This window comes from Pleuronectes platessa, unplaced genomic scaffold (assembly GCF_947347685.1).
Source record: "Pleuronectes platessa unplaced genomic scaffold, fPlePla1.1 scaffold_38, whole genome shotgun sequence".
NCBI classification, from domain to species: domain Eukaryota; kingdom Metazoa; phylum Chordata; class Actinopteri; order Pleuronectiformes; family Pleuronectidae; genus Pleuronectes; species Pleuronectes platessa.
The window spans coordinates 254,485-280,040 of NW_026518977.1; the positions used below are offsets into that span (position 1 = coordinate 254,485).

At 42.3% G+C, this 25,556-nt stretch overlaps 1 protein-coding gene across 1 annotated transcript; it reads right to left on the reverse strand.

The window, feature by feature from the left end:
• Positions 1–14,276: 14,276 nt before the first annotated feature.
• Positions 14,277–23,427, reverse strand: LOC128436354 (uncharacterized). Its single transcript, XM_053418127.1, has 6 exons — positions 23,237–23,427; positions 23,086–23,145; positions 16,863–17,856; positions 16,578–16,733; positions 16,402–16,494; positions 14,277–15,309 (listed from the first exon to the last, which is right to left on the reverse strand). Exons 3-6 carry the CDS (start codon positions 17,844–17,846, stop codon positions 14,983–14,985), a joined length of 1,560 nt encoding a protein of 519 aa, XP_053274102.1. The 5' UTR covers positions 17,847–17,856; positions 23,086–23,145; positions 23,237–23,427; the 3' UTR covers positions 14,277–14,982.
• Positions 23,428–25,556: the final 2,129 nt, after the last annotated feature.

Consider the following 25,556-nt stretch of genomic DNA (forward strand, 5'->3'; position numbering starts at 1 on the left):
CCGTCATCGCTTTGCTCGTGTGTTTCCACAGGAGCTGATGTCCTGCGCACATGCAACTTCAGTCATACTCCCCGTAGACCGGCGGCAATGACACCGCGTGAAACCCACAGCGCGAGTGTGATGCGTTCTGTTGGAGTGTAACTCCCGCACTGTAAACAATTGTCATGTAAATTTATTTGTCTGTTTATTATTGTTTTAAATGAAATTCAACATAATTCAGCAGAGCGCGCAGACCGCAGAGAGCGCAGTGGCGCAGAGCGCACAGAGAGCGGGCAGAGTGCACAGGAGATCACTTACAAGAAATGAATAAACTTTCCAAATAAGATCCCAGAGTGGAGGCAAGGATCCACTGATGTGAGGGAAGCGGTCCGATTCTCTAAATGGATAAATACTACCGTGACCCCGGTGGGGGGTTCTGGACGATGTGTGCATGCGAATGGAAGGATGAGGAGGAAGCGAGGGTTCAGCGATTTCTATTCTCACACATTGTGTTATCCACAGCAGCAGCGGCAGAGTATCAGTGTATTTCCTTTATTAGTGACATCACAGCTGTCCCATAAGTCGCTCTTCACCTCCATCTCACTAACAAACACCTCGATGTCAGTGTCTGAAAGTTTTACTTCCTCTTCACATCGCTTGATGCCGTGCCTCCGTCAGGACTCGCGGTGGAAAACCATTGGTCAGCTTCATAATTTAATATTCGTGACGTGCTACGCATTGACCATTAATAGTAGAAATTGAGCGTGTGGAGAGCGGATTTGGAGTTCAGGTTTTGCGTGCGCACGGTTTTATAAATCGGAATTAGCTTTGGCTTACGCCATTTCCTGCTTTTGGGCATAAGCACACTTTTAGTGAGAATCCTACGCACTCTTTTATAAATCCATCCCTGCTCGGCCCACGCAACACTTCCTCACACACACAGGACCGGCAGTGGGGGGAGAGAGAGAGGGGGAGAAGGGAAGAGTTAGGGGGTCCCTAAATAGACTTCGCCGACTCCCTGCAGCCTATAAGAATCACCGTCCTGTCAGGAACATTAAAACATCAGCAGAAGAGGCTGTGATTTCAGAAATATACAATTTATTTAATACGTACCAGTCAACCATATTGCACATTCCCATAGAACAAAATAAAATAAAACAAAAAGCACAATAATCAAACCAATAAATCAGAAAGAAACTACATTTAAATAAGGTCAAATAAGGCAGCCCTATAAAACAAACTTGTTGTAGTTAGTTCACACAATTTAAACCAGTTTATCAAAATGTTTGAAAACATTGACAATCATAAAACACATCATGTCATACCTTTAATTCATTTAAAATAAAGCAGGGATCCACGCCGTCCTTATTGTCTTGAGAGCAATTACTAAAACAGGAAAAGAGAACTTAACTTAATGTCACGCACACAATAGTGAAGAATCTGTTAATTGTTCCGGCGCATTACTTACAAGTATTACTCTTATGACTGAAGATTACAGCGCGCATTTATGCCGACGCTGATACGGTCTCACCCTCACGCACACAGCTGTACGCTGGCTCTAGGGACGGAATAAAGGTTAATATTTGCGGAACGTTTTCTGAGTGATCTCCGTTGACATTAAAGTTACTTTCAGCAAACTCACCGCAACAAACAATTTGTGTCCGCACCTGCTGCGGCCACGCTGCACTTACTCACACACACAGGACCGGCAGTGGAGAGAGAGAGAGGGCGAGAGGGAGCGCTACGGTGTCCCTTAATAGACGTCGCCAAATCCCCGCAGCCTATAGGAATCACTGTCCTGTCGGATGAATTAAAATATCAGCAAAACGGGAAAAATAACACTGCCAAAACTCGAAAACTGTATTAAGAATTGACCCCTTACACTTGTAACGTGTCTTAAGATCTGTTGAGGATGTCCCAGCCAGGTTCGGGGGGTGGGTATCATTTGAGTTGAACCCATTTTTTCTCCTGTTTCTGGAAGAGGAGTCAGGATAGGAACATGTCTTTTGGTTCCATTAATTTCAGTAGTTAAGTTTAGGTTGTTCCCTTCAGGTTTTTGTGTTTGCTGCTTTGATGTTCGACCCTTCCAAATCTAAAGAGTTAACCACAAGGAAATTCTGGGACCGATCCCATCAGCGTCGCTTCCGTCATCGCTTTGCTCGTGTGTTTCCACAGGAGCTGATGTCCTGCGCACATGCAACTTCCGTCATACTCCCCGTAGACCGGCGGCAATGACACCGCGTAAAACCCACAGCGCGAGTGTGACGCGGTCTGTTGGAGTGTAACTCCCGCACTGTAAACAATTGTCATGTAAATTTATTTGTCTGTTTATTATTGTTTTACATGAAATTCAACATAATTCAGCAGAGCGCGCAGACCGCAGAGAGCGCAGTGGCGCAGAGCGCACAGAGAGCGGGCAGAGCGCACAGGAGATCACTTACAAGAAATGAATAAACTTTTCAAATAAGATCCCAGAGTGGAGGCAAGGATCCACTGATGTGAGGGAAGCGGTCCGATTCTCTAAATGGATAAATACTACCGTGACCCCGGTGGGGGGTTCTGGACGATGTGTGCATGCGAATGGAAGGATGAGGAGTAAGCGAGGGTTCAGCGATTTCTATTCTCACACATTGTGTTATCCACAGCAGCAGCGGCAGTGTATCAGTGTATTTCCTTTATTAGTGACATCACAGCTGTCCCATAAGTCGCTCTTCACCTCCATCTCACTAACAAACACCTCGATGTCAGTGTCTGAAAGTTTTACTTCCTCTTCACATCGCTTGATGCCGTGCCTCCGTCAGGACTCGCGGTGGAAAACCATTGGTCAGCTTCATAATTTAATATTCGTGACGTGCTATGCATTGACCATTTATAGTAGAAATTGAGCGTGTGGAGAGCGGATTTGGAGTTCAGGTTTTGCGTGCGCACGGTTTTATAAATCGGAATTAGCTTTGGCTTACGCCATTTCCTGCTTTTGGGCATAAGCACACTTTTAGTAAGAATCCTACGCACTCTTTTATAAATCCATCCCTGCTCGGCCCACGCAACACTTCCTCACACACACAGGACCGGCAGTGGGGGGAGAGAGAGAGGGGGAGAAGGGAAGAGTTAGGGGGTCCCTAAATAGACTTCGCCGACTCCCTGCAGCCTATAAGAATCACCGTCCTGTCAGGAACATTAAAACATCAGCAGAAGAGGCTGTGATTTCAGAAATATACAATTTATTTAATACGTACCAGTCAACCATATTGCACATTCCCATAGAACAAAATAAAATAAAACAAAAAGCACAATAATCAAACCAATAAATCAGAAAGAAACTAAATTTAAATAAGGTCAAATAAGGCAGCCCTATAAAACAAACTTGTTGTAGTTAGTTCACACAATTTAAACCAGTTTATCAAAATGTTTGAAAACATTGACAATCATAAAACACATCATTATGTCATACCTTTAATTCATTTAAAATAAAGCAGGGATCCACGCCGTCCTTATTGTCTTGAGAGCAATTACTAAAACAGGAAAAGACAACTTAACTTAATGTCACGCACACAATAGTGAAGACTCTGTTAATTGTTTCGGCGCAATACTTACAAGTATTTCTCTTATGACTGAAGATTACAGCGCGCATTTATGCCGACGCAAATACAGTCTCACCCTCACGCACACAGCTGTACGCTGGCTCTAGGGACGGAATAAAGGTTAATATTTGCGGAACGTTTTCTGAGTGATCTCCGTTGACATTAAAGTTACTTTCAGCAAACTCACCGCAACAAACAACTTGTGTCCGCACCTGCTGCGGCCACGCTGCACTTACTCACACACACAGGACCGGCAGTGGAGAGAGAGAGAGGGCGAGAGGGAGCGCTACGATGTCCCTTAATAGACGTCGCCAAATCCCCGCAGCCTATAGGAATCACTGTCCTGTCGGATGAATTAAAATATCAGCAAAACGGGAAAAATAACACTGCCAAAACTCGAAAACTGTATTAAGAATTGACCCCTTACACTTGTAACGTGTCTTAAGATCTGTTGAGGATGTCCCAGCCAGGTTCGGGGGGTGGGTATCATTTGAGTTGAACCCATTTTTTCTCCTGTTTCTGGAAGAGGAGTCAGGATAGGAACATGTCTTTTGGTTCCATTAATTTCAGTAGTTAAGTTTAGGTTGTTCCCTTCAGGTTTTTGTGTTTGCTGCTTTGATGTTCGACCCTTCCAAATCTAAAGAGTTAACCACAAGGAAATTCTGGGACCGATCCCATCAGCGTCGCTTCCGTCATCGCTTTGCTCGTGTGTTTCCACAGGAGCTGATGTCCTGCGCACATGCAACTTCCGTCATACTCCCCGTAGACCGGCGGCAATGACACCGCGTAAAACCCACAGCGCGAGTGTGACGCGGTCTGTTGGAGTGTAACTCCCGCACTGTAAACAATTGTCATGTAAATTTATTTGTCTGTTTATTATTGTTTTACATGAAATTCAACATAATTCAGCAGAGCGCGCAGACCGCAGAGAGCCCAGTGGCGCAGAGCGCACAGAGAGCGGGCAGAGCGCACAGGAGATCACTTACAAGAAATGAATAAACTTTCCAAATAAGATCCCAGAGTGGAGGCAAGGATCCACTGATGTGAGGGAAGCGGTCCGATTCTCTAAATGGATAAATACTACCGTGACCCCGGTGGGGGGTTCTGGACGATGTGTGCATGCGAATGGAAGGATGAGGAGGAAGCGAGGGTTCAGCGATTTCTATTCTCACACATTGTGTTATCCACAGCAGCAGCGGCAGAGTATCAGTGTATTTCCTTTATTAGTGACATCACAGCTGTCCCATAAGTCGCTCTTCACCTCCATCTCACTAACAAACACCTCGATGTCAGTGTCTGAAAGTTTTACTTCCTCTTCACATCGCTTGATGCCGTGCCTCCGTCAGGACTCGCGGTGGAAAACCATTGGTCAGCTTCATAATTTAATATTCGTGACGTGCTATGCATTGACCATTTATAGTAGAAATTGAGCGTGTGGAGAGCGGATTTGGAGTTCAGGTTTTGCGTGCGCACGGTTTTATAAATCGGAATTAGCTTTGGCTTACGCCATTTCCTGCTTTTGGGCATAAGCACACTTTTAGTAAGAATCCTACGCACTCTTTTATAAATCCATCCCTGCTCGGCCCACGCAACACTTCCTCACACACACAGGACCGGCAGTGGGGGGAGAGAGAGAGGGGGAGAAGGGAAGAGTTACGGGGTCCCTAAATAGACTTCGCCGACTCCCTGCAGCCTATAAGAATCACCGTCCTGTCAGGAACATTAAAACATCAGCAGAAGAGGCTGTGATTTCAGAAATATACAATTTATTTAATACGTACCAGTCAACCATATTGCACATTCCCATAGAACAAAATAAAATAAAACAAAAAGCACAATAATCAAACCAATAAATCAGAAAGAAACTAAATTTAAATAAGGTCAAATAAGGCAGCCCTATAAAACAAACTTGTTGTAGTTAGTTCACACAATTTAAACCAGTTTATCAAAATGTTTGAAAACATTGACAATCATAAAACACATCATTATGTCATACCTTTAATTCATTTAAAATAAAGCAGGGATCCACGCCGTCCTTATTGTCTTGAGAGCAATTACTAAAACAGGAAAAGACAACTTAACTTAAAGTCACGCACACAATAGTGAAGACTCTGTTAATTGTTCCGGCGCATTACTTACAAGTATTACTCTTATGACTGAAGATTACAGCGCGCATTTATGCCGACGCTGATACAGTCTCACCCTCACGCACACAGCTGTACGCTGGCTCTAGGGACGGAATAAAGGTTAATATTTGCGGAACGTTTTCTGAGTGATCTCCGTTGACATTAAAGTTACTTTCAGCAAACTCACCGCAACAAACAATTTGTGTCCGCACCTGCTGCGGCCACGCTGCACTTACTCACACACACAGGACCGGCAGTGGAGAGAGAGAGAGGGCGAGAGGGAGCGCTACGATGTCCCTTAATAGACGTCGCCAAATCCCCGCAGCCTATAGGAATCACTGTCCTGTCGGATGAATTAAAATATCAGCAAAACGGGAAAAATAACACTGCCAAAACTCGAAAACTGTATTAAGAATTGACCCCTTACACTTGTAACGTGTCTTAAGATCTGTTGAGGATGTCCCAGCCAGGTTCGGGGGGTGGGTATCATTTGAGTTGAACCCATTTTTTCTCCTGTTTCTGGAAGAGGAGTCAGGATAGGAACATGTCTTTTGGTTCCATTAATTTCAGTAGTTAAGTTTAGGTTGTTCCCTTCAGGTTTTTGTGTTTGCTGCTTTGATGTTCGACCCTTCCAAATCTAAAGAGTTAACCACAAGGAAATTCTGGGACCGATCCCATCAGCGTCGCTTCCGTCATCGCTTTGCTCGTGTGTTTCCACAGGAGCTGATGTCCTGCGCACATGCAACTTCCGTCATACTCCCCGTAGACCGGCGGCAATGACACCAGGTAAAACCCACAGCGCGAGTGTGATGCGTTCTGTTGGAGTGTAACTCCCGCACTGTAAACAATTGTCATGTAAATTTATTTGTCTGTTTATTATTGTTTTAAATGAAATTCAACATAATTCAGCAGAGCGCGCAGACCGCAGAGAGCGCAGTGGCGCAGAGCGCACAGAGAGCGGGCAGAGCGCACAGGAGATCACTTACAAGAAATGAATAAACTTTCCAAATAAGATCCCAGAGTGGAGGCAAGGATCCACTGATGTGAGGGAAGCGGTCCGATTCTCTAAATGGATAAATACTACCGTGACCCCGGTGGGGGGTTCTGGACGATGTGTGCATGCGAATGGAAGGATGAGGAGGAAGCGAGGGTTCAGCGATTTCTATTCTCACACATTGTGTTATCCACAGCAGCAGCGGCAGAGTATCAGTGTATTTCCTTTATTAGTGACATCACAGCTGTCCCATAAGTCGCTCTTCACCTCCATCTCACTAACAAACACCTCGATGTCAGTGTCTGAAAGTTTTACTTCCTCTTCACATCGCTTGATGCCGTGCCTCCGTCAGGACTCGCGGTGGAAAACCATTGGTCAGCTTCATAATTTAATATTCGTGACGTGCTATGCATTGACCATTAATAGTAGAAATTGAGCGTGTGGAGAGCGGATTTGGAGTTCAGGTTTTGCGTGCGCACGGTTTTATAAATCGGAATTAGCTTTGGCTTACGCCATTTCCTGCTTTTGGGCATAAGCACACTTTTAGTAAGAATCCTACGCACTCTTTTATAAATCCATCCCTGCTCGGCCCACGCAACACTTCCTCACACACACAGGACCGGCAGTGGGGGGAGAGAGAGAGGGGGAGAAGGGAAGAGTTAGGGGGTCCCTAAATAGACTTCGCCGACTCCCTGCAGCCTATAAGAATCACCGTCCTGTCAGGAACATTAAAACATCAGCAGAAGAGGCTGTGATTTCAGAAATATACAATTTATTTAATACGTACCAGTCAACCATATTGCACATTCCCATAGAACAAAATAAAATAAAACAAAAAGCACAATAATCAAACCAATAAATCAGAAAGAAACTAAATTTAAATAAGGTCAAATAAGGCAGCCCTATAAAACAAACTTGTTGTAGTTAGTTCACACAATTTAAACCAGTTTATCAAAATGTTTGAAAACATTGACAATCATAAAACACATCATTATGTCATACCTTTAATTCATTTAAAATAAAGCAGGGATCCACGCCGTCCTTATTGTCTTGAGAGCAATTACTAAAACAGGAAAAGACAACTTAACTTAATGTCACGCACACAATAGTGAAGACTCTGTTAATTGTTCCGGCGCAATACTTACAAGTATTTCTCTTATGACTGAAGATTACAGCGCGCATTTATGCCGACGCAAATACAGTCTCACCCTCACGCACACAGCTGTACGCTGGCTCTAGGGACGGAATAAAGGTTAATATTTGCGGAACGTTTTCTGAGTGATCTCCGTTGACATTAAAGTTACTTTCAGCAAACTCACCGCAACAAACAACTTGTGTCCGCACCTGCTGCGGCCACGCTGCACTTACTCACACACACAGGACCGGCAGTGGAGAGAGAGAGAGGGCGAGAGGGAGCGCTACGATGTCCCTTAATAGACGTCGCCAAATCCCCGCAGCCTATAGGAATCACTGTCCTGTCGGATGAATTAAAATATCAGCAAAACGGGAAAAATAACACTGCCAAAACTCGAAAACTGTATTAAGAATTGACCCCTTACACTTGTAACGTGTCTTAAGATCTGTTGAGGATGTCCCAGCCAGGTTCGGGGGGTGGGTATCATTTGAGTTGAACCCATTTTTTCTCCTGTTTCTGGAAGAGGAGTCAGGATAGGAACATGTCTTTTGGTTCCATTAATTTCAGTAGTTAAGTTTAGGTTGTTCCCTTCAGGTTTTTGTGTTTGCTGCTTTGATGTTCGACCCTTCCAAATCTAAAGAGTTAACCACAAGGAAATTCTGGGACCGATCCCATCAGCGTCGCTTCCGTCATCGCTTTGCTCGTGTGTTTCCACAGGAGCTGATGTCCTGCGCACATGCAACTTCCGTCATACTCCCCGTAGACCGGCGGCAATGACACCGCGTAAAACCCACAGCGCGAGTGTGACGCGGTCTGTTGGAGTGTAACTCCCGCACTGTAAACAATTGTCATGTAAATTTATTTGTCTGTTTATTATTGTTTTACATGAAATTCAACATAATTCAGCAGAGCGCGCAGACCGCAGAGAGCGCAGTGGCGCAGAGCGCACAGAGAGCGGGCAGAGCGCACAGGAGATCACTTACAAGAAATGAATAAACTTTCCAAATAAGATCCCAGAGTGGAGGCAAGGATCCACTGATGTGAGGGAAGCGGTCCGATTCTCTAAATGGATAAATACTACCGTGACCCCGGTGGGGGGTTCTGGACGATGTGTGCATGCGAATGGAAGGATGAGGAGGAAGCGAGGGTTCAGCGATTTCTATTCTCACACATTGTGTTATCCACAGCAGCAGCGGCAGAGTATCAGTGTATTTCCTTTATTAGTGACATCACAGCTGTCCCATAAGTCGCTCTTCACCTCCATCTCACTAACAAACACCTCGATGTCAGTGTCTGAAAGTTTTACTTCCTCTTCACATCGCTTGATGCCGTGCCTCCGTCAGGACTCGCGGTGGAAAACCATTGGTCAGCTTCATAATTTAATATTCGTGACGTGCTATGCATTGACCATTTATAGTAGAAATTGAGCGTGTGGAGAGCGGATTTGGAGTTCAGGTTTTGCGTGCGCACGGTTTTATAAATCGGAATTAGCTTTGGCTTACGCCATTTCCTGCTTTTGGGCATAAGCACACTTTTAGTAAGAATCCTACGCACTCTTTTATAAATCCATCCCTGCTCGGCCCGCGCAACACTTCCTCACACACACAGGACCGGCAGTGGGGGGAGAGAGAGAGGGGGAGAAGGGAAGAGTTACGGGGTCCCTAAATAGACTTCGCCGACTCCCTGCAGCCTATAAGAATCACCGTCCTGTCAGGAACATTAAAACATCAGCAGAAGAGGCTGTGATTTCAGAAATATACAATTTATTTAATACGTACCAGTCAACCATATTGCACATTCCCATAGAACAAAATAAAACAAAAAGCACAATAATCAAACCAATAAATCAGAAAGAAACTAAATTTAAATAAGGTCAAATAAGGCAGCCCTATAAAACAAACTTGTTGTAGTTAGTTCACACAATTTAAACCAGTTTATCAAAATGTTTGAAAACATTGACAATCATAAAACACATCATTATGTCATACCTTTAATTCATTTAAAATAAAGCAGGGATCCACGCCGTCCTTATTGTCTTGAGAGCAATTACTAAAACAGGAAAAGACAACTTAACTTAATGTCACGCACACAATAGTGAAGACTCTGTTAATTGTTCCGGCGCATTACTTACAAGTATTACTCTTATGACTGAAGATTACAGCGCGCATTTATGCCGACGCTGATACAGTCTCACCCTCACGCACACAGCTGTACGCTGGCTCTAGGGACGGAATAAAGGTTAATATTTGCGGAACGTTTTCTGAGTGATCTCCGTTGACATTAAAGTTACTTTCAGCAAACTCACCGCAACAAACAATTTGTGTCCGCACCTGCTGCGGCCACGCTGCACTTACTCACACACACAGGACCGGCAGTGGAGAGAGAGAGAGGGCGAGAGGGAGCGCTACGATGTCCCTTAATAGACGTCGCCAAATCCCCGCAGCCTATAGGAATCACTGTCCTGTCGGATGAATTAAAATATCAGCAAAACGGGAAAAATAACACTGCCAAAACTCGAAAACTGTATTAAGAATTGACCCCTTACACTTGTAACGTGTCTTAAGATCTGTTGAGGATGTCCCAGCCAGGTTCGGGGGGTGGGTATCATTTGAGTTGAACCCATTTTTTCTCCTGTTTCTGGAAGAGGAGTCAGGATAGGAACATGTCTTTTGGTTCCATTAATTTCAGTAGTTAAGTTTAGGTTGTTCCCTTCAGGTTTTTGTGTTTGCTGCTTTGATGTTCGACCCTTCCAAATCTAAAGAGTTAACCACAAGGAAATTTTGGGACCGATCCCATCAGCGTCGCTTCCGTCATCGCTTTGCTCGTGTGTTTCCACAGGAGCTGATGTCCTGCGCACATGCAACTTCCGTCATACTCCCCGTAGACCGGCGGCAATGACACCGCGTAAAACCCACAGCGCGAGTGTGATGCGTTCTGTTGGAGTGTAACTCCCGCACTGTAAACAATTGTCATGTAAATTTATTTGTCTGTTTATTATTGTTTTAAATGAAATTCAACATAATTCAGCAGAGCGCGCAGACCGCAGAGAGCGCAGTGGCGCAGAGCGCACAGAGAGCGGGCAGAGCGCACAGGAGATCACTTACAAGAAATGAATAAACTTTCCAAATAAGATCCCAGAGTGGAGGCAAGGATCCACTGATGTGAGGGAAGCGGTCCGATTCTCTAAATGGATAAATACTACCGTGACCCCGGTGGGGGGTTCTGGACGATGTGTGCATGCGAATGGAAGGATGAGGAGGAAGCGAGGGTTCAGCGATTTCTATTCTCACACATTGTGTTATCCACAGCAGCAGCGGCAGAGTATCAGTGTATTTCCTTTATTAGTGACATCACAGCTGTCCCATAAGTCGCTCTTCACCTCCATCTCACTAACAAACACCTCGATGTCAGTGTCTGAAAGTTTTACTTCCTCTTCACATCGCTTGATGCCGTGCCTCCGTCAGGACTCGCGGTGGAAAACCATTGGTCAGCTTCATAATTTAATATTCGTGACGTGCTATGCATTGACCATTTATAGTAGAAATTGAGCGTGTGGAGAGCGGATTTGGAGTTCAGGTTTTGCGTGCGCACGGTTTTATAAATCGGAATTAGCTTTGGCTTACGCCATTTCCTGCTTTTGGGCATAAGCACACTTTTAGTAAGAATCCTACGCATTCTTTTATAAATCCATCCCTGCTCGGCCCACGCAACACTTCCTCACACACACAGGACCGGCAGTGGGGGGAGAGAGAGAGGGGGAGAAGGGAAGAGTTAGGGGGTCCCTAAATAGACTTCGCCGACTCCCTGCAGCCTATAAGAATCACCGTCCTGTCAGGAACATTAAAACATCAGCAGAAGAGGCTGTGATTTCAGAAATATACAATTTATTTAATACGTACCAGTCAACCATATTGCACATTCCCATAGAACAAAATAAAATAAAACAAAAAGCACAATAATCAAACCAATAAATCAGAAAGAAACTAAATTTAAATAAGGTCAAATAAGGCAGCCCTATAAAACAAACTTGTTGTAGTTAGTTCACACAATTTAAACCAGTTTATCAAAATGTTTGAAAACATTGACAATCATAAAACACATCATTATGTCATACCTTTAATTCATTTAAAATAAAGCAGGGATCCACGCCGTCCTTATTGTCTTGAGAGCAATTACTAAAACAGGAAAAGACAACTTAACTTAATGTCACGCACACAATAGTGAAGAATCTGTTAATTGTTCCGGCGCATTACTTACAAGTATTACTCTTATGACTGAAGATTACAGCGCGCATTTATGCCGACGCTGATACAGTCTCACCCTCACGCACACAGCTGTACGCTGGCTCTAGGGACGGAATAAAGGTTAATATTTGCGGAACGTTTTCTGAGTGATCTCCGTTGACATTAAAGTTACTTTCAGCAAACTCACCGCAACAAACAATTTGTGTCCGCACCTGCTGCGGCCACGCTGCACTTACTCACACACACAGGACCGGCAGTGGAGAGAGAGAGAGGGCGAGAGGGAGCGCTACGGTGTCCCTTAATAGACGTCGCCAAATCCCCGCAGCCTATAGGAATCACTGTCCTGTCGGATGAATTAAAATATCAGCAAAACGGGAAAAATAACACTGCCAAAACTCGAAAACTGTATTAAGAATTGACCCCTTACACTTGTAACGTGTCTTAAGATCTGTTGAGGATGTCCCAGCCAGGTTCGGGGGGTGGGTATCATTTGAGTTGAACCCATTTTTTCTCCTGTTTCTGGAAGAGGAGTCAGGATAGGAACATGTCTTTTGGTTCCATTAATTTCAGTAGTTAAGTTTAGGTTGTTCCCTTCAGGTTTTTGTGTTTGCTGCTTTGATGTTCGACCCTTCCAAATCTAAAGAGTTAACCACAAGGAAATTCTGGGACCGATCCCATCAGCGTCGCTTCCGTCATCGCTTTGCTCGTGTGTTTCCACAGGAGCTGATGTCCTGCGCACATGCAACTTCCGTCATACTCCCCGTAGACCGGCGGCAATGACACCGCGTAAAACCCACAGCGCGAGTGTGATGCGGTCTGTTGGAGTGTAACTCCCGCACTGTAAACAATTGTCATGTAAATTTATTTGTCTGTTTATTATTGTTTTAAATGAAATTCAACATAATTCAGCAGAGCGCGCAGACCGCAGAGAGCGCAGTGGCGCAGAGCGCACAGAGAGCGGGCAGAGCGCACAGGAGATCACTTACAAGAAATGAATAAACTTTCAAAATAAGATCCCAGAGTGGAGGCAAGGATCCACTGATGTGAGGGAAGCGGTCCGATTCTCTAAATGGATAAATACTACCGTGACCCCGGTGGGGGGTTCTGGACGATGTGTGCATGCGAATGGAAGGATGAGGAGGAAGCGAGGGTTCAGCGATTTCTATTCTCACACATTGTGTTATCCACAGCAGCAGCGGCAGAGTATCAGTGTATTTCCTTTATTAGTGACATCACAGCTGTCCCATAAGTCGCTCTTCACCTCCATCTCACTAACAAACACCTCGATGTCAGTGTCTGAAAGTTTTACTTCCTCTTCACATCGCTTGATGCCGTGCCTCCGTCAGGACTCGCGGTGGAAAACCATTGGTCAGCTTCATAATTTAATATTCGTGACGTGCTATGCATTGACCATTTATAGTAGAAATTGAGCGTGTGGAGAGCGGATTTGGAGTTCAGGTTTTGCGTGCGCACGGTTTTATAAATCGGAATTAGCTTTGGCTTACGCCATTTCCTGCTTTTGGGCATAAGCACACTTTTAGTAAGAATCCTACGCACTCTTTTATAAATCCATCCCTGCTCGGCCCACGCAACACTTCCTCACACACACACACTGATAAAAATTTCCTGCCTGATCTACTTAAAAAAATCGAGGCAACTTTTTGCATCAGAATATTAGTTAGTTCAAGCAAGATTGGGCTATGTATGAACTACTTAAGTTTTTCTAGACAAGATCTAAAGTTTCCAAGTAAAGTCAATTTAATTTTCCCAAGTAAAATCACCTAAACTTTGCAAGTAAAGTTAACTTAAATTTACTTTCATAATAAAGTTGACTTTACTCAACAAATTGCATTACTTTACTAGCAAAATTTTGCTGACTTAACTTGAAAACTGACGTTATTCAACTAGAAAGTTTAAGCTGACTTTACTGGCAAAATGTGCTTCATACATACAAATAATTAAGTACTTCATACAAAGACCAGTCTTGCTTGTTGTACATAGTAATCTGATGCAAAAAGTTGCCTCAATTGTTCTAAGTAGATCAAACACTATTTTTCAGTTAAATATAATGGACATCAATTTGTCACTTTTCAGCCTTATTTTTAAAAGCTGACATTTTGGTCATGAAGTAATCAAAACTAACAGCGTTCAATATCTGCCCTTCAGATTTTTGACCTATTGTGTATATGTCAATATTGTGATAACAACATGATGGTGCTAAAGGAGAATTCATAGTCATCAAAATTGACAGGGTTTATTGGCTCTGTCATTAACTCCAAATCACATATCTCTGAACAATACCCACATCAGGTATAAACATTTATTTAAAGCACTTCACAAGGTGAAATACATTTTGAAATGCAACTTAATCCTTAAGTCTCTCACTCCGAAACAATTGGTGCTTAAAACAACACGATACACATATGAAATTATCATCTGACAGGGCTGAACAATTTGTTAGTCGTCTAACATTTACAATAAAATTAGCTTTGTATCAGTTTAGAAATCCAAATTGTTCATCACGATATCCCAAAATAACCAAATTATGAAAAATAGAATTCCCCTTAAAAATTATAAATGATAATTGTAATGATCGTCCAGCCCTGGGTGACAGCCATTTGCTTTAGCTGACTGTACAATTTAAAGTGCAAGGAACTATTGTAAAGCATACAGCAACACAAATATAAATGTAGTCGTTTACATTTTCAGCATACCTGAGAAAGTGCATTAGAAGAGCCTGAGAAAGTGCTGTGTAAAACCCAAAACTAAAGAACTAGCCGAGAGGAAGCTCACTCAACTCTCTTCCTTTTATGATGTCTGTATGGCTTTTAAACACGTAAACTGACCTTGAAACAGTAAAACCTGCTGAACTTGAAAAGAGGAAGGTCACTCAAACTATTGGCCTATGATGTCATTTTGACTTTTAGGCATGCAACATGACCTTGAGATCATGAACCTTTGAGGACATTTTGAGGTTTACATCCTCCAGCTCTAGAAAGATCTTCTGAAAAACCTCAAAGGTATATTTCAGTTTCTTAGGATAGCTTAGTTCCAAGGCATACGTAAGTCCGATCAGGAAGGCACAAGCATGTGCAACATCAGAAATACCGAAAAGCACCTCTTCTCCCTCGATGGCTATTCCTATCTGGTTGTCGAGACCTTCATCCTTGGCTTTGCTGACCATAAAGATGTTCAGTACCATTGTACTGATGGCCTCTTGGAAAGCTGCAGCATCGTCATTGTCAAAAATCTGTAAAATATACCATAAGGACAGGTGTCAGTAAATTTACTTTAAAGCTTTAATAGCTTTTTTAAAGCACTTTAATTTTAAACGGATAGTTCACAGAAAATGAAAAAATCACTCATCAACTCACCACTGGCTGAGTCTAGGGTTAGGGTAGTGGCAGGCAGACACTTGGGTGACGCCACACAAGCAGTATGGAGGCATTTAGTTTTTTTTAAAATGGTGTTTTATTTTAACAAAGGAGGTCACAATTGCCTTCAATGTATTGTATTCGGCTGCAACACAGTTTACTCCTAAGTCTCTTGAAGTGTATTGTGGACTCAAACACTTCACCCTACCATCCATCGGCATAGTGGAGAAGTAGATAATTAGGGAATACAATTTTTTTTCTATCCCTTTTATGTAAATCCAATGATTAACAAAAGCATTGTTTGAAAGCAAAAACAGTGTTGTAATCACGTCTGAGTTATTTTACATTGAGGACATAAGGAGACAAAAAAGTTCAAGGAAATGCCACTGATTGAATATTCTGTTTAGTATATAACCACTAATTCCACCTTAAGTTAAATTTACACTGTTGTTACTCATTTAGCTCTACAGAAGTTACAATTACACTTCACTTGTTTGGTTTATTTCTGTTGACAAAGACGCTAATTAATTGAATTGGGAAGGGGGTCCAAACTGACCCACTTTTCATTAACTACATTTTAATCGTGAAAAAAGTAGAACTTGAGGTTTTACCATTGAGAAGCAAAATTGTAAGACCCATCATTGGATAAATCATCTTTGCATTTAATTAAGCACTGCAGCAATGCAAAAAAAGTAAGAATTTGAGGAAAGACTAACTTTGCCAAAACATTTAAAGTTTGCATGCCTGAAACAGATCTCTATTATGCATGTTTAAAATCTTCTTGTTTTGTAAGGTTAATTTTAAATGCCATTTACTTTGCATAGTGGAGGTTACTCCAGCTGTATTATAGTACATTTAACTATACTGTGCATATTAATTTTCCAAAATTGTGCCTTGTTTAGAACCTGAAAATGTGATGAATACTTCAGTAGAAATATATACACAAGGCAGATGTATTTTATCTTTACCTGGTAGACTTTGATAAATCCCTCCGGCTTCTCTCCAAGGTAGAGAATGAGGCCTCTGACCACCGCTTCTCTCCTAGATTCAATGCTGTTGTCCTACAAAAATATTAAATATTAAATTATGTAGAATCAGAATGCTACTACACAAAGCTAACTGCTATACTATTATAAGTACGTGCCTTATTTAACATGTCAAGGGTCTCATCCAGTTTCCTCCCGACAGCTCCTCCCTTCCTCCTGAACAAGCTCAACAGCTGGGGTGTATATTGATCCAACTTCCCTAGGAATGTGGACTGGAGTGGCTTCAAAGTGATCCTCCGGAATTCCTCCTCGACCTGAGAGAGACCAAGACAAAGATTGAGATACAAGCCGATAATGATTAATTCCATATAGAGAAATTACATTTTTAACTTTGCTAACAACATCCTGTAATAGAGAGGACACGATTAAAATATTCAACATACCTGGGAAAGCGCAAACAGGGCAGGCCATCGAGCCCTGAAGTCAATCACCGGTGGTTTATTGAGAATTACATCGGTTCGACGCAGTGAAAAGGTTGTTGCCATCTTATCATTGATCACGCTGTCGTTGTCCCTCTTCTTGAACTCGTAAAGAAGCTCCACTCGCACCTGTTCAAGGCTTTCCAAACTTTCGCCTTGAGGAGGAGGTGGGAGGTAATTCACCTCCGATTTCTTTGCCTTTTTCACATTTTTTGCTGGAGTGCTATCTGCAGCCGATTTTCTCTTCAGAGTATTAACCTGTAACTCTGGTAGTCCAAGGTGTTTGACCTTCGCTCTGTAATTCCCCATCTTGTACTTAAGGCTGTTGTGCCAGCCGTACAAACCATTAAATGAAACTGGGTCCTTCAAACAAGGGTGCTTCATAATTAGGGCCACTGCTACCTGCTCTCTTTGTGCTTGTGAAGGATACGCAGTGTAGAAAAAAATACTCTCTGCTAATTTCTCCAGAATGTCCGATTTTACTGAAGGATTATTAAGAAGGGTTCCATCCTTTTGGTAAACTTCATTTGCAGCTTGTAAAACAAGCTCGGTGTCAAAGGCGAAGGTAGGTACCTCAAATTGAGCTGGCCATGACACAGTACGAAGGGAGGAGGTGCTCCTTGGAGAAGAGAGAATGATGGTATCACTGGATGCAGTGGAACCAACATCTTCTGATAAGTCTGCACCACTGCTATCAAAGCTCTCCAGGATCACTGGCTCAGCAGGAACCACCTTGATGGTGTCTTTGTCCTTTATGTCGCATGTTTTAAGGAGAGTAAAAAACTGACCATAAAATTCCTGGTCCTGGAACTGCAAACTAAAATCTTCCTCGATTGCAAATGTCTCTTGAACGATATTCTTCAAATCCTCCACAGTCTCTGGGATTCCTGAGGGCAAAGGAAGCTTCCTTATTTGTTCTCGGAGTATGACTCGGAGTTTGGCAGACATGTTGATGATTCTGTAGTTGAAGAAAAAGACATAAGAAACATTAGAACCTGTGGCAGCATTCAGTTGTCATAAAGACTAAAAAAGTTGTTTAGTTTGTCCAGTTTGGATGACTGTAAAAAGCATGGCGGACTCTGTAGAGAGGACCCACTACTGATGTTAATATAAAGTATTTAAACATAAAGCGCCCATTTTAGGGCAAAGAAAACTCAAATGCATACAATTTAGATGAAGCACACTAGTGAAAACATCACTAGGATTAGGATTTGTATACAGTTTCTACCAATAGATCCCTTTCACCTAAATCTTACACACTGGACCTTTTAACAATTTAGAGCAATGTGTTAAGAGCATGAGGTATTCTCAGTTAAGTAGATAATGTCCTTTGCAGTTTCATAGGTACATATTGGACAACAATTTAACAATTTAAAAACCTGCTAATGTATAGTGTATACAACTACCTAATCTTGCAGGAGAATGTGATGCTTCAAGGTGACAAATCGCTTTTGCTGAACAGTATATGCGACAAGAGGGTAAGAGTCTGTTAAATCTTGCATTTTAAGGACAGTCGCTTGTCTTGTGGATTCCAATTCAAAAGCCCTGAGGTGCTCACTGTACCAGGAATGTAAACACTTGACAGCAAATACAGGCTCGCCATGGACAATGAGGATTAGACTCAGTTCAACAAAGTCTGGAAGCCCTCCAGTGGATCCATAGGCCAAGATCATTCCCACTGAGTAACTGGTGCCATGGCAAATCACTGTATTGGCCACATGAACACATGTCTCTCCAGGAAACTTTCTTTGCACCGCATCCTGTATGTTTTCCTTCAGGACATCCACAGGCACTGTGGACAGATTTGAGACATTGAGGGCAGGTTTGAGGATGTCTCTGCCATGCATATGGTAAGCCAGCATGAACTGATGCTTAACCGCAAGAGACAATAAAATGTTGCGAAAACACCTGGTATGTCGAACGACTCGCTTAAAGAAGCTATGTTTCGCTTCAAAGCGCATCGTCCACAGAGCTACAAGCGGTCCAAAAGCCTTGATTAGTTGTGGATAATGTTCAAGGAAATGGTGCTTTGGCAGAAGTTTTGCCTCTGGGAAAACCTGCATGTATCTATGCCTGTGCTCTGATATCTTGGTGTCAAGGTATCTGATTGTGTCATCGGTGTGAACTGGAGAAACCACTAGTTCAACAATGTCTTTTAGATCCATTAGAAGATGCCATGCTGGTTCACTCTCTGGCACTGTGAAACCAATGATAAGAGGGAGCAGGCGCAACAAACACCAATTTTCATGGGCGTTTCCACCGACGCTGTTTTGGGTGGCAAAGTTCAGTGGCACAGGCTGTGGGCTGTCAGCTTTGTCAGTCCACCTGTAGCTGAACTGTCTGATTAGGTCATTGAGTTGAAATACAGTAAAGTATTTTTTCTTTATCAGAACCTTAAGGCACAGAGCCAACTCCAGACGTACTATTCCCTCGAAAAGGTCGTGGAGCAAGTCTGGTGGATACCCTGACAAAACGTTAAAATATCTTAATTTATTGGTCAAGGCACACTGCCTTTTCACACCAAAGCAGTGAGTGAGAGTGGGACTTTCTAAAGCAGTTTGTACATGAAGAGAATGTTCCTGCTTCGTTCTTCCTCGGAAGGATCCAGTTCTTACTTCTTTTTTCTGAAACTCAGACAGCTCTCCCAAACAAAACCTACAAACATGAGATCCAGAAAAGCTTTCTAAAAAGCCACCGATTGAATGGGCACCTAAATTGTCCGCTACTACACAAACTATTGTGCCTTTGATTTTCTTTCCAAACATAGGAATAAAGAGCCCTTCCTCTTCCAACTGGACAAGGTCTTTTAAAAGTGGTTCAAGCACTGCCTCATAACCAAACTTCTTTACGTCAACTGCCTTGCAAAGCATAGCTAGATAAATTGACTTCAATGTAGCACGAAACTGTGGTGGAATATTTGCCAATACCCAGTACACTGCAGTGATTTTGTGTTTTTTTCGGGATGTCCCCAGAGGATTGCAAACCTCAAAATCGTCAATGTAGAGAATGAGAGGAAGAGTTATGTCTTCAGTTGAAAGAAGTGCATTTTCTTTAAAATGTGTTCCGTCACGAAATGACTTGTAACATCCATCGAGAGTAGTATATGAAGAGTTGAAAGCTTTCTCCTGTATGTCTTTCACACTTAAAATCTGTGACAATGACTGAAGAATGGGAATGTATTGTAATGTTTGACCTTCCTTTTGGTCCAGAATGTATTCGACAGGCTCTACCACGTGAAATTTCTTCTTAAAAAACTCATGCCTTTTGTAAGAGGTGGCAAGAGGACCGTCAGCTCTTAAAGCTGTGCCAATAGGGTTTGTCTCACACAACTGTTTGACTAAATCGGAGATGGCAGAGTCATTAAGCACCCCCTCATGTTTCCTTAAACATGAATTTACAGTTTTTGTTATATCAGAAACTGACACCGAAGAAGATATAAACTGGAGCTCTGCTACTACTTCACTAATGCAATTGCTTGGCACATTATAAATGCTCTCTAACTTTAATAAAAGGTGGCCTAGCTTCAGTTCAATTTCTTCTTCTTTCAATTCTTCCTCTCCTGAACAGTCATATTCTGCTGAACCCTCAGCCTCAGAACATTGTGCTACAGCAATATCATCTGTAATATTTGACTGGTCTACATACTCATGTACGATTTCAACCCGGAAGTCACTTGAAGAATGTGATGCGTGTTGTCGGGATCTGTGTGATGCAAATGTTCCATACACATTTGTGTAAAAATCACACTCCCTGAAGACACAGTGCACAGTTTCACTTTTCCTAAGATGAACTCCAAGATGTTGGAAGTAATCCTTCTCAGAGGAGGCACAATAACTGCAAAGTTCACAACTAAAACAATTCACTTCTGGTGTGGATTTGTTAGTTGGATGTCTCTTTGACAAATGTGACTTGAGGGCATTCCAGGTTTTGAAAGAGCAAGGGCAATCAGGATACAAACAGGGAAGAAACTCTCTGTGGATGTGCCTAAACCTATAGTGCTTCAAAAGTTCATTTGTTTCAGGGCAAACAAAAGTACAGATCTTGCAAATCCATCCCATTAGGACTGAAACCCAGGGGCTAGATCCAAGTACATCCAGACCCCGAAGGAGAAGCAAAGTGAGTGGTCTCTGGGGAAGGTTAGGGTGGGACTCTGCAGGAGATTCTTGATGTAGGCATTGTTAGGGCAGGGAGCTTGGCTTCCATTAAACGTTGTTCACCTCTCCATTTCTTGGTCCGTCTGTCCATCGACAAAAGTAAAAATAAAAATAAACATAAGACAATAATTTTGCTGCTCAGTCATTTAAAAATAGACTGCAATTTTCCTAGCTGATTCAGATTTCCGTTTATCTCTTTTTTAGTCTGACCTGCCAATTAATTTTTCTTTCAGGAACTACAACAGACAGCACACACACATTTGTTGAACTTTTCTGTTTATGGAAACATTTTACTGTGTGATCAATAGTAAGAATATTGAATGGCATTACTTTTACATTGTATTTATAATATACCTCACTTAAAGAAAGCCCTTTGCGATTATAGTATGATTTACGATATACGATTTTGGCCTGATGATTCTCATTTCATTTAAAAAGTTGTGCATGCATGTCTCAGGACTGGCATAGGATGCAAACAGTTTGTTTTGTTTGATTTGTAATTTTTGTTTAAAAATCATTACTTTTGCTTGGAATGCTTTAGAAAGATGACGCTACTTTATGAAACACAGACTGGATCATCAAGATGGTTACTGATCAAGCAAGTCATACATTAAGTCAAACAACCAAAATTATGTTTTATTGTCATAAAACATAATTTTGTTTATGTTGATTCTACTGAAGGGAGATAAATTTAATGAAAACATAAATCATGTTTAAAATGTGTCACCGGTCTGTAAGTAGACTTGGCTCCTACAGCTTCAATGATTAATCAGTTAATAGATTACTTTTCCACCATTAAATTAATTGCCAAGTATTTTGATTATTCATTCATAATTTTTAAGCATTTTTTATGAAAGCATAATCAAATACTCAGATCTCACTATCTCAATTGTGAATGTTATGATTTCTTTACTCCACTGTGAGAGTAAAGACATTTTAGGATATCACCTTGGGCATTGGGAAAAAACTAATTAACATGTTTCATAATTTTATGGATTGATTAATCAATAATGAAATCAACAATGAAAATAATAGTTGCTGACAAATGGGTATCTTGTACAGCCTTGCTGAGTCACAATAGAGTAGTTTTATTTTATTAAAAAGGATTTGGTTATTTAAATTAACACAATTGTAATTTCAAGCATTTTCATTGAATTCCAGCATCTGTGAGACCGTTTGTGTGACGATGGTGGATGGGTCAGAATAATTTGCTGTAGAAAAGATCAAGATCACAGAGACCAGTCCTCTTTGTGGACCGTTCCTCTCTGCTGCATACTGTGCAGCAGACATACAGAGGGTGTGTGTGTGTGTGTGTGTGTGTGTGTGTGTGTGTGTGTGTGTGTGTGTGTGTGTGTGTGTGTGTGTGTGTGTGTGGAGGGGGGCTGCTCTTTCACGCAGAAGCTGAGTTTACCTTAGATTGACTCATTTTAAGATTATGTCAAACCAAGAAAAACGATAGCTTTCATGTAAGCTTGTAAAAAAATCGTTTTGCTCCGTGGCAGTGAAACTTCAACTCACTTGTTCTCCGGCGCAGCTTCTCTTCGTGTCCCGGTCTACACAGACTGTATAGTCTACAAAGACAGACCGAGAGAGATAGAGACAGGGAGAGAGCGAGCGGGCCAGGGAGACAGAGACAAAGAGAGGGAGAGAGAGCGCGCGCGCACGAGAGATGCACGTGTCACATGCGTGTGCAGCAGGCAAAAAATAAACTATCCATATCGGACCTTTTTGATGCCATTTGCAACGTCAGACCTATGTTAAAACATGGCGCTGACAAGAGCAGCTCGCCTGCGGAGCCGTGGCTCAACCGAAGCCGGTGTGAATAACTGACAACCGCGACACGAAGCCGTTTGCAGATCAAACGCAGACAGTGCGGCCCCGGGGTAAAGAAAACGCTGCGGCACCATGAAAACCCTATTAGTGTCGCTAAAAATGTTCTTTAAATATACTTTGTGTAAAGCCACTTACTAATATTATCGTCATAAAAACCCTCTTACATTATTTTTATTTCTTTAACAATGTGAAAACCTTACCTGGAAGTTGTCGAACCGTCGATGACAAACTGGCTTCACCATGCACAAAGTCCAATGAAACTGTAAAAAAAATATCTTCTGATTAAAATGAAACAACATTGTGTTACTGCAGTGCATATATTTCAGAAACATATTTTGGCGCAAAGTTTACCTGATCAATGAAGGTGATGAGACCCGTCGCCATGCTAGAAAGTTCTTCTGAGCCAAAAATGGGGCCCCGCCTCCTGACCTCAGACCACAATAGGCACAGCCTATGGCAGAGCACTACGCAGGTGCATGAAATCACGTGACTCCCGCCACTTTGCAGCGTAAATGCAACAATAAAATGTGTGTTGCATGTTTGTATGGAAGAAGATTAGTTGAGATTTCGTAAATACATATTGTTAAGAAAAAAAATAATAATCTCTTGTATTTTCAACAGATGCAGATTAAGTCGACAACTATATATTTTTTGTAGAACTAAAAGCATACATATTTATTGTTAATATCATAGATATAATTGTGTTACAATTACATGCTCTCAGAATCACTTTTATCAGTGCAGGACCGGCAGTGGGGGGAGAGAGAGAGGGGGAGAAGGGAAGAGTTAGGGGGTCCCTAAATAGACTTCGCCGACTCCCTGCAGCCTATAAGAATCACCGTCCTGTCAGGAACATTAAAACATCAGCAGAAGAGGCTGTGATTTCAGAAATATACAATTTATTTAATACGTACCAGTCAACCATATTGCACATTCCCATAGAACAAAATAAAATAAAACAAAAAGCACAATAATCAAACCAATAAATCAGAAAGAAACTAAATTTAAATAAGGTCAAATAAGGCAGCCCTATAAAACAAACTTGTTGTAGTTAGTTCACACAATTTAAACCAGTTTATCAAAATGTTTGAAAACATTGACAATCATAAAACACATCATTATGTCATACCTTTAATTCATTTAAAATAAAGCAGGGATCCACGCCGTCCTTATTGTCTTGAGAGCAATTACTAAAACAGGAAAAGACAACTTAACTTAATGTCACGCACACAATAGTGAAGAATCTGTTAATTGTTCCGGCGCATTACTTACAAGTATTACTCTTATGACTGAAGATTACAGCGCGCATTTATGCCGACGCTGATACAGTCTCACCCTCACGCACACATTTGTACGCTGGCTCTAGGGACGGAATAAAGGTTAATATTTGCGGAACGTTTTCTGAGTGATCTCCGTTGACATTAAAGTTACTTTCAGCAAACTCACCGCAACAAACAATTTGTGTCCGCACCTGCTGCGGCCACGCTGCACTTACTCACACACACAGGACCGGCAGTGGAGAGAGAGAGAGGGCGAGAGGGAGCGCTACGGTGTCCCTTAATAGACGTCGCCAAATCCCCGCAGCCTATAGGAATCACTGTCCTGTCGGATGAATTAAAATATCAGCAAAACGGGAAAAATAACACTGCCAAAACTCGAAAACTGTATTAAGAATTGACCCCTTACACTTGTAACGTGTCTTAAGATCTGTTGAGGATGTCCCAGCCAGGTTCGGGGGGTGGGTATCATTTGAGTTGAACCCATTTTTTCTCCTGTTTCTGGAAGAGGAGTCAGGATAGGAACATGTCTTTTGGTTCCATTAATTTCAGTAGTTAAGTTTAGGTTGTTCCCTTCAGGTTTTTGTGTTTGCTGCTTTGATGTTCGACCCTTCCAAATCTAAAGAGTTAACCACAAGGAAATTCTGGGACCGATCCCATCAGCGTCGCTTCCGTCATCGCTTTGCTCGTGTGTTTCCACAGGAGCTGATGTCCTGCGCACATGCAACTTCCGTCATACTCCCCGTAGACCGGCGGCAATGACACCGCGTAAAACCCACAGCGCGAGTGTGACGCGGTCTGTTGGAGTGTAACTCCCGCACTGTAAACAATTGTCATGTAAATTTATTTGTCTGTTTATTATTGTTTTACATGAAATTCAACATAATTCAGCAGAGCGCGCAGACCGCAGAGAGCGCAGTGGCGCAGAGCGCACAGAGAGCGGGCAGAGCGCACAGGAGATCACTTACAAGAAATGAATAAACTTTCCAAATAAGATCCCAGAGTGGAGGCAAGGATCCACTGATGTGAGGGAAGCGGTCCGATTCTCTAAATGGATAAATACTACCGTGACCCCGGTGGGGGGTTCTGGACGATGTGTGCATGCGAATGGAAGGATGAGGAGTAAGCGAGGGTTCAGCGATTTCTATTCTCACACATTGTGTTATCCACAGCAGCAGCGGCAGAGTATCAGTGTATTTCCTTTATTAGTGACATCACAGCTGTCCCATAAGTCGCTCTTCACCTCCATCTCACTAACAAACACCTCGATGTCAGTGTCTGAAAGTTTTACTTCCTCTTCACATCGCTTGATGCCGTGCCTCCGTCAGGACTCGCGGTGGAAAACCATTGGTCAGCTTCATAATTTAATATTCGTGACGTGCTATGCATTGACC